The 10,253-nt window shown below is 48.2% G+C and overlaps 1 protein-coding gene across 2 annotated transcripts; it reads right to left on the reverse strand.

The window, feature by feature from the left end:
- Positions 1 to 1,415: 1,415 nt before the first annotated feature.
- PSMG3 (proteasome assembly chaperone 3) lies at positions 1,416 to 8,165 on the reverse strand. 2 transcript variants are annotated; one of them, XM_063934600.1, is made up of 3 exons: positions 7,988 to 8,165; positions 3,922 to 4,153; positions 1,416 to 1,686 (listed from the first exon to the last, which is right to left on the reverse strand). In XM_063934600.1, exons 2-3 carry the CDS (start codon positions 4,150 to 4,152, stop codon positions 1,534 to 1,536), a joined length of 384 nt encoding a protein of 127 aa, XP_063790670.1. In that variant the 5' UTR covers position 4,153; positions 7,988 to 8,165; the 3' UTR covers positions 1,416 to 1,533. The 2 variants fall into 2 exon arrangements, with proteins under 2 accessions (XP_063790670.1, XP_063790669.1); XM_063934599.1 differs by lacking the exon at positions 7,988 to 8,165 and adding an exon at positions 7,897 to 7,981.
- Positions 8,166 to 10,253: the final 2,088 nt, after the last annotated feature.

The following is a 10,253-nucleotide window of genomic DNA, read 5'->3' on the forward strand; positions in this document are numbered from 1 at the left end:
GGGTGACACTAGTCACTGGAAAGGTAGGCAATTGGTGCACTGCATAGATATGCAGAAATACGTTGTATATAACACAAGGTAGATTCCTCATTTCTGTTGGTCACCGGGCGCCTGTTTGCGGCCAGGCCCCCAACCATTTACTATATCAGAGTTAGGCAATCGGCCAGCAGTGATATGGCCAAAAGTCGAGCAGAACTAACCAATATGTCAGCGCAGGGCAGCTTATTGGCTGTATCATGTGTCACAGTACAGCTTAGTGGAGCTGTCCCTGCCAGAAGGAGGATACCAGCCGCCCTCTCCACCTTGACCCTGGCACACCATGGTGGAGCCGTCCCTGCCAGAAGGAGGATACCAGCCGCCCTCTCCACCTTGACCCTGGCACACCATGGTGGAGCCGTCCCTGCCAGAAGGAGGAGGCTGGACATTCCCTCCACCTCAACCCTGGCCCACCCTTCCACTGTAGGCAAGCACGGCAGACTCCCCCCTTTACTGTGCCAACCAAACATAAGCGAGAAGCAAGATTGGATGGGGGAACCCCTCTCCTGGTTTGCACACAGCCATGTAGCTTCTACCATCTTCCACATAGTGCTGCCTGATGAGAAAAAGTTTCTGGTGAGAACACAGAAATCTGATACTAAGGGTGGGATGGGACAGCCGAAACCTGGAGAAGCGATACACACTGGGGTACAGAAAGTGACAAGCTATAAACCACTAGCCACAGAATCACCGGATCCACAAATTGTTTATTCCATCCACAAGCATACCAGGCGTCTTGGGTGCACAACATATGGGAGAGGGGGTAGCAATACATGGAAGCATGATTCATAATGGGGAACTCCAACAAATCAGATGCAGTGAGTGGAAATGTGCTATGCAGTTACAGAAATACAGCACATAACAGATGGGAGGTAGTGAAAGGATTATTTGACATTGCTCATGTTAGGCAACACAAAATCACTTGGGGAGAGCTGGTGGGGTGCCAGTCCAAATTGGGGTGTAATTTGTTTTCCATTTTAATTAGGACACAATGCAGCAGACAGTGTGGAGTCCGGGGTGTAATAGGGGCCTTGCTGATGTGTGCAGGCCCATACTGTGTCTGTAGAGCCAGATGGAAGAGTTGATAGTGTGTGGATAGAAGGACCGGCAATTCAGTGGAGACTACGGACTTAGTGATGTGGCTTATGGCCCATAAGTCTATATGTATATGTAATGAATTAATAATAATAATAATAAATAATAAATAGGCACACTGAGCTTACCTAGATTTTAGTCACAGATTGCAAAAAGGTTACAACCCCTGAATTAGGATCTCTGCAATTAAAAAAACGCTCAAAAGGAATGATATTAGCTCCATGTAATTTTTACTGTAATAAATCCAATATAAATTAAAATACAAATAATCACACAGTGCAATATAGGTATAAAAAAATATTTAATGTAAAGCAGATATATGTACAGCGAGGACAATATACAGGTTCTAGCAACAGGTACAGGAATGACTAGTAACACCCTATACAGAAGGCATTGCTTACGTCACCAGACCTGGCAGCTCTTTATTACACCTTTCAGGGTTTTAATGCAGTCCGCACTTCTGTCCTTTAATGCAATAGACAGAATTATTGGCTTGTTCTTAGACTCCTGCGAGACAAAGCTCACCAAGTTCTTAGCACAGACATGTATAATAGGCTGCGGGGAAGAAGAAAAAACACAAGTTTAACAGGCTAGAATAAATCAAATATACAATGATGCGCAATAAACTAAAAAGGTCTACAGTCCACAGACCACTAATGCATTAGTTCGATAGGATCAAAATGTCAACATGTAAAAGGTAAATCGTTCAAAAGGTCGGCATGATAATTGTCAGCACAAGTTTTTTAATTTTTTTACTTTGTCATACTTTACCATCCACGTGGACTACGATTGGGAATAGCAACCTGTGCCAAGCGCAGCAATAGAGAAGCAAGGCATCTTGCCCAAAGCTTGCTTGCCATGCGAGGGGACGCGGTACACAAATGGCGCTTTTTGGGGGCAGGAAAGTGACAAAACATACAAAAAAAAAAATTGTGTCAACCTTTTTTGGGGCGGGATTCAAATCTTTTATCGCCCCCGATCTCCCGTCTAAAGTGACGGGAGATCGCAGGGCGATATTCTAATGACCCCCGTTTTCACGCTGATCGCGCTCACAAGAGACGGGTTTAGCCGCGTAAAGCAGCTAAACCCGACTAAAGTCATGGGTGCGATCGCGAAAAGTCCTGTTTGGGCATCCAAACGGGTCACTTTTCGTGCCTTTTAGCTCACCACCCCCAGGGGGTGGCGAGCTGAAATGCTGATATCGCGCCCATCGGCAGTAACATTTGAATACAGCAAGCGGGCGCGATTGGGGTGGGAGGGGGCAGAGAAGATTTGAATCCCGTCCGATGTGTCTACCTATTCAATGTCGACCTTTCGACCATTAGTGGTCGACCTATCGACTCTAGACCTTTTTAGTTTAGATCTAATGATCGACACCCATTATATCTGGAATTCAGCCAACAATGACAATCGCAGATGTCCGTAAAGGTTTCAGATGTGAGACATGTTCCATAATAAAATAAATATTTCACCAGACCATGAATTTCTACAGTTATACAGCGGAATTCACCTACACAAAATATTATATATTTTTTTTAGGGATAACACAATGGGGGTCATTCCGACCCGTTCGCACACAGCGGTTTTTCGCTGCTGTGCGAACGGGTGTGGAATGCGCATGCGCGGCGGGCACAGTGCGCGACGTTGCCCAGCGTTTACTTTGCGGCTTCCGACGGAAGAAGATTGACAGCAAGGAGGCGTGGAGGGGCGGATCCGGACCGTTGGAGAGCGTTTTCGGGGAGTGGTGAGTAAAACGCAGGCGTGTCCAGGACAACGGAGGGCGGAGGTGCGACGTCAAAGCCGGGCCCATCATCGCTGGATCCATCGCACAGGGTAAGTATGTCCAGGGCTAATCTTCTTCTGCTTGATTTTTTTTTAGCTTAGCAGGGCTGCACAAGCGATCGCAGCCCTGCTAAGCTGAAATACACTCCCCCATAGGCGTGGGCTATTGATCGCAGCAGCAGCAAAAAGTTACTGGCTGCGATCAACTCGGAATGACCACCAATATTCACAAGGTTGCAAATAGTGACATTAGCGAGTCACATGACCAATAATACTGTAATGTACCAGGGAATTGTGTATTACTAATATCCATATAAATCGATGGCAGATAAGAACCACTTGGCCCATCTAGTTTGCCCTTAGATATGACCCCGCTAATCATACGATAACTTTGGGGGGCCTGCGATGCCCTGCCTCCCGCTGTACTGCTGCTGTATGAGCCCAGGATGCGGGTTGAATACGCTCACTGTCGGGTGAATAGATGCCATGGGATATATTAGGGGCAGCCCACAGTAGTGTCTCTCTGAGTGCCACAAGGCCAAGCACCCTATAAAAACGTAAAATGAACACTCATTAATTTAAATGAACAAGCAATATTCCCAATCTCACAGTTAATGCAAAAGTAAGAAGCTTTAAATCATTGAATGAATGAATGCAACTCTGATGTCTATAATGGTTCATATAGGGATGTGCCTTTACTGTCCCTTAGGACACTGGTCTTACACTTACAAACCCATTTCATAATTGGAGGAAAACACTACAACAGCGCATACAATAAAGCTTGTATCTATTACTTAACATGGGGCATCCACATGTATTAGAAGATAACACCCTACAAAACTTTGTGCTTGGAATATAAGTGATGAAATTCCAACAAGACCCTGAAATTACTGTATATGATTGAAGCAACTTCTAGATCATGTGGGAATATAAGGAGGTTATAACTGTTCAAGGTAAGTGAGTACTATGGTTACTATGTTAGAGAGGTCCACAGATTTGTGGGCTTACCTCATCACATCCGAGCAGGACTTTGGTGGTCAATGTGGGCTTCCCAAGGTCTTCAGACACCACGTTTGGAGTGACCGACACCAGAGTCCCCATTTTCCCATACTGGGTCACTACAACCAGGATGTGGTCGTCGAACGCAGAACAGACCACCTGGGTGGCTATTCCATTGATCACCTCCTCGGCTTGCTTAGAAACTACCGCTGGCTTTACGTCCATAGTTGGTGTGTTCATTCTGTTACATGAGAGGATTACAGAAGGAAAGAAGGTTCAGTTCTGCCTAAGACTAACGCTACTTGACTTGCTTGAGTGACAATTGCCTGCAAAGCAGAGAATAGAACTTGTGCCCTCTGACATTGTGCTCATGTGCAAGGTTCATGGATGTAATGAACACAAATAGTAACGACTTATGGTTCATATGAACTGTACAATAGATATGTGGTCTGTACAAACAGGCGTGTGTAAGGAATGAGGTCAAGCAGCATACATCTACTAAGTGCATGTGGCCTTGTATTGAGCCTGTGTGCTCCTTCGCACGGTTTGGATTCAGGCAGATATCCGATAGTATGCTACTTGTCACCATGTATCAGTCATTTTTTATTCCGTTTTGTTTTGATTTGTGTGCAAACAAAATGCCAAACCACCACTACCCCACAGCAATTTCGAAATGATGCTACAACACGCTTCTATGTAGTTTCAGAACGCTCAAGTTTTACCCGCATTTAGGGGTGAACACTAAGAAATCACAGATTTTAATGAGGATTTAAGCTCTGGAAAACAAAAAGCAGAAAGGGAAATGCAACTGGATCACGGATGTCCTAATTTATCACTATCCACGCAAAACATGAGAAGCCCCCCAACTTCTACCAGCACGCAACATTAGGTACAGACCCCAGGCGTAGCGGCACTTCAACAGCATACAAATGAAAAATCATTCTGAAGAACAGGCCATTAGTAAACACGGGTATACCGTCAATGACCAGTACGTTGACACTAGAATATTAGCAGTAATGGCAATATGGTTAAAATGTCATAGACAGAAGACATCTGAAGTGCTGACATTTTCCACAAGCATTAAAGTTAGGGTAATGGTGTGTACACACGCTGAGATTTTCTCTTACGATTTTGACTATATAGTCAAAATCGTAAGAAAAGTTAGTGCAGAGCGCAAGGTGAAAATCACCTTGCGATCACAATGCGATGCCGATGAGCAGGCGGCATCGCAAGCCTAGATAGACTTTGCAGGCAAGTCAATTTTGACTATCTCGTAGAAAAGATAGTCAAAATTGACACTTAGGGGGGTCATTCCGAGTTGATCGCTCGCTAGCTAGTTTTAGCAGCCGTGCAAACGCTATGCCGCCTCCCACTGGGGAGTGTATTTTAGCTTAGCAAAAGTGCGAACGCCTGTGCAGCCGAGCTCTACAAAAACAGTTTGTGCAGTTTCAGAGTAGCTCTGAACCTACTCAGCACTTGCGATCACTTCAGCCTATTCGTGTCCGGATTTGACGTCATCAGTGGCGGTTCTTGCCACGGGCAAGCAGGACTTTTGCCCGGGGCGCCGCCTTCCGGAGGGCGCTAGCGCCATCCGGAGGGCGCCGCACCGTGGCAAGATCCGCCACTGCTGCCCGCTGTGTCCCCCGTCCGCCTCCGCTGCCGTCCTCGGCGCCTCCTGTGAAGGGAACTAGACGCTATGCGTCTAGTTTCCCTTCGTGGAGAGTAACTGCTGAGCGGTGCGCGATGACGTCATCGCGCACCGCACAGCAAAGGTCCTCTCCACGAAGGGAACTAGACGCATAGCGTCTAGTTTCTCTTCGTGGAGAGGACCTTTTGCTGTGCGGTGCGCGATGACGTCATCGCGCACCGCTCAGCATTCAAGCGGCGCTTTCAATGTACAGGGGGCGTGGCTCACCACGCCCCTTGTATTAGGCCACGCCCCTTTCCTGCCCGGGGCGCTCTGCGCCCTTGAACCGGCCCTGGACGTCATACACCCGCCCAGCGAACGCCCAGTCACGCCTGCGTTTTTTCAGACACGTCTGCATTTTTGCAAACACTCCCTGAAAATGGTTAGTTGACACCCAGTAACGCCTCCTTCCTGTTAATCTTCTTGCGGCCGCCAGTGCGAGGGAAAACTTTGGTAGAACCTAAGCACAACCACAAAGAGCTTTCCACCCGTACGTCGCGCGTGCGCATTGCGGGGCATACGCAGAAATGCAGTTTTTTCACCTGATCGCTGCGAAAATCGGCAGCGAGCGATCAACTCGGAATGACCCCTTTATCACACATAGTCAGTATCGCAAGCACAGTCATTGCGGGGGGAATTCAAATGTTTGAAAAGTTGGTTGGGTGTCTGTTTTTTCCTGTCTATTAGATTGGAAAAAACAGACACCCAACAGACTTTTCAAACAATTGAATCTCCCCCATTATGTGCTTGTGATACCGACCTAGCCCCTGTCGCACAGTGAGAATCGGGGATAGCCCGAATCTCGCCATGTGTCAGGGCCGGATTTAGGGGGGGGCGAACGGGGCGACCGCCCCCCCTAACATACAGCTCCCTTCCATGTGCTGCTGTGCACACAGTGTGCCGGAGATCTGCATTAGCCCCTCCCACAGCAGAGTGAGTCACAGCTGGGTGAGACAGATAGACGGGATTGAGCTGAGCACTTGTGCAGAGGAAGGAGAGAGCTCTCCCGAGTCCCAGCCAATCAGAGCTGGCCTTCCTCCCCTGCTCCTCCTCTCTCCTCTGGTCTCCCTGTGTGTGAGCCTGGTCAGCCTGTTGCAAAGCATTACTGGGATTGGGAGTCTCTCGCGTCTCACCAGTGTCTGCCCTGCATCATGTCTCCTGACTGAGCTGCAAGAGGAGCCCCCCCCCCCCTCCTCACCTTCCTTCTCCCCTCAGAAATTCCAATCTCCTTGTCTGCAGCTTGTAACGGAGATCAGTGTCCGGTATGTGTGCACTGTGCAACTAAGCTGATGTCTGCATACAGGTCAGACTTCAGCAATCAGTGAAGAGAGACATGCATTCTGTGTGATAGCAGCAGCATTGGGTGAAGAGAGAGGTCTGTGTAGACTGCTTGTAACATGAGACATGTCTCCTCACAGACAGACTACAGGCAGTGCTGTACACCTTTCTTAGGTGCAGCCACAGACTGTCACCCTGACCCCCACTGCTGCTCATTTATTAGTTAGCATCACAATACAATTTAATAAAAAAATAATATACTACTCTTATCTCACACACAAAAACAGCTAAATTCCCCATTGCTTTTAAAGTTTCATATTTTGCGTTTGGGAGGGGCTGGACTAGAAGTGGGAGGAGTAATGAGTAGAGAGGGGAGGAGTCCGCATTGATTCCTAAACCGCCCCCCCTAAAAGAAATGTCTAGATCCGTCCCTGCCATGTGTACACACCTTTAGGCTCACCATCAACAGACATTGTCAACATAACCATGCCAACATTCTCACGTCGACAATATGATTTGGGCAGTACGGATGGTGTAATGGTTAGCAATATTGCCTCACGGCACTAAGGTCGGGGGTTCAATTCCCACCATGGGCCCTACCTGTGTGGCGTTTGTATATTCTCCCCGTACTTGCGTGGGTTTCCTCTGGGTACTCCAATTTCCTCCCACACTCCCAAAAATATACTGGTAGGTTAATTGGCTCTGGGCAAAAATCTACCCAGGTGTGTAATTATGCATATGTGTTAAAGACTTTTAGGCAGACTACATGGGCCAAGCGGTTCTTCTCTGTCACCGAAATTCTAATGTCGATGAGATCAATGTTGACAAAATATAATGGGCCCTTACCATGCCTGTTTTCTTCCAACACTTCATTTAAAATAACAATGACACCAATTAAAACCAACTAGGTCAGAAGTGCTGACCCACAATATTCTGATCTGTAATATGTGCTGCTATGCTATAAACCACAGCTCTTGTGTCAGGTCATGCTGGGACGTTAGCTGGGACATATTAGCTACCTGATAAGGTGTAAGGTAAACACGCACAGACACGTGGTATACCGGGGCCTAACATGGCGACATAACCGAGCCCGGCTCATGGCTTCATCACCTGCTATCTCGCCTCTCTGCCTCTGCCGCCGCCGCCACCGGTCCCGAATACCTTCCTAGACAGTCCTCCCGGCCCCTGGACACGACAGTGGCCGCAGCCCGCAACTAAGCAGATAAGGGCGACTCCAAAGGACTACAATTCCCAGAAAGCCCCGCTCAGAACCTTCAACAAACCCTAACTTTATTGACAACGTATCAGAAAGAGCATTTGGTGCCTTTGCCTTTGAAGAGAAATGCAGCGCTATGCTGCCATCTGCTGGCAGAGGTTTACTTTGCGTGTGTCCCTGCCTGCAGTCCTGGGTACAGGAGACTAGAAAAGATTTCCAGAGAGTGCATCACCTCCACCCTTACAGCTATAGTTGTAGGCAGTCAGAGACATAATAAGCAGTGATGCAGGACTGTGTTTTATCTGCAACTAGAAATTTCACAAAAAATTGTACAATCATGTAGAACCCCTATAGCAGAGCTGGCCAAACCAGTCCTCGAGATCTACCAACAGTTCACATTTTCCAGACCTCCTAGCTGGTGCACAGGTGTAGTAATTACTAATTAAGATGTGCTGCATTCATTCCTAACTGACAATTCTACAGATATCCAGGAGACCTGGAAAACATGAACTGTTGGTAGATCTCGAGGACCGGTTTGGCCAGCCCTGCCCTATAGGGATTGTTCTCATGGAGTGATGGGTATGGGTCATTAGGTCGACAAGATTTAGGTCGACAGTCATTAGGCATACCTCCCAACTTGTGCTGCCTCTAATGTGGGACGGCGCGGCCGCTGCTGGAAAGGTGGCGGGCCTCACTAAAATGGGCGGAGCCTTGATTTAAGGGGCGGGGCATCACATTACGACCCCTGTTTTTGTTATTTTGGGGGGTGTGCCCAGCGCTCCCCGAGCAGCTGGGCAGTCCCTTTCTCTCCTCCCCACTGCAGTGCAGCATCTAGTGATCACCGGCTGCTTTGCAGAGCAGAGCAGCGGTGATCACTGGTTCTCCCAACTGCCCCCACCGCCCGCGGGACACTGCAACCCACAGGAGAGACAGCGGGACAGTGTCCGAATAGCGGGACTGTCCCGCTGAAATCGGGACAGTTGGGAGGTATGCACTAGGTCAACCACTATTGGTCGACATGCAGTAGGTCGACATGGTCATTAGGTCGACATGAACAAGGTCGACATGGAAAAGGGTCGATATGAGGTTTTTATTTTTGGGTGTCGTTTTTCTATGTCGACCTTGTTCATGTCGACCTAATGACCATGTCGACCTACTGCATGTTGACCAATAGTGGTCGACCTAATGACCGTAAGCCGGAGTGATGATGATCCTTGTAAATATGTGCTCTGCAGGAATAAAGGATGTAGGTTAGAGACTTTGCTCGTCACACCGTGTAGTTGTGTAACACAGGATTTGCTAGGGTAGACATTTTGATTGATAATGTGACAAGGATATCCTCAAGGGGAGAGCACAACATGGCTGGTCTCTATGTCAAAACTTTGTGGAGTGCTCAACGATTGTGGACAAAACGGGGACTTGGTCCCTTGCTGATGAGAGCAACAGCGGGGACCTTGGAAGGACCTCATAGTGGCCGTACCCACTGTAATTCAGCCGCTGGATTTATTAAAATGGGCCTAGCAGACATGATAAATACAGTATGCATGGCAGGACACCACGCTACCAGGCGTCCCGCTTATGCTGTAAAGTATTCCACCTTACAATGAAGGGGCTGGGGGTGGGGGGGAATTGGGTATGGGAGGCAGCACAATCACAGTGGCAGGGGACTACGCTTACTATTGGACCACTACTTTGTCTAGTTGTGTATCTGAAGGGGTGGTGCTCCTGAATGTGGACTAAGCAGCAGGCAGGTTACTTGGACACGCTGTTTTATTCCTAGAGAGGGAACAAGACTTACTATGGTGGCATGGCTATACCTGCTCATGATACCGTTACTTGTGAAGGTTGTGTGGGGATTAAGTTAAAGCCGGAACAGTCCTGACTCTGGAACGCCGGATCAGCTTCCTGAAGCAACATCAACCGATGCGGGGCTCTCTGTGCATGTCTCCCTGCATCGTATCCTGTGTGACAGTCACATACACGAGGACGGGCACAGAGAGCTCCGAGCTGCAAAAGTCGCTGTAGGGAGACAGTCTGGTCCGGTGTTCCAGAGTCTGGACCTTTCTGGCCTTGCTTGTCCCATTATCTCTGCTTAAGTGCAGCAGCTGTGGTTCAGGAGGGGGCTGTACATCTCCCAGCAACATTTGCTGTGTGTTATAT

This window comes from Pseudophryne corroboree, chromosome 7 (assembly GCF_028390025.1).
Source record: "Pseudophryne corroboree isolate aPseCor3 chromosome 7, aPseCor3.hap2, whole genome shotgun sequence".
NCBI classification, from domain to species: domain Eukaryota; kingdom Metazoa; phylum Chordata; class Amphibia; order Anura; family Myobatrachidae; genus Pseudophryne; species Pseudophryne corroboree.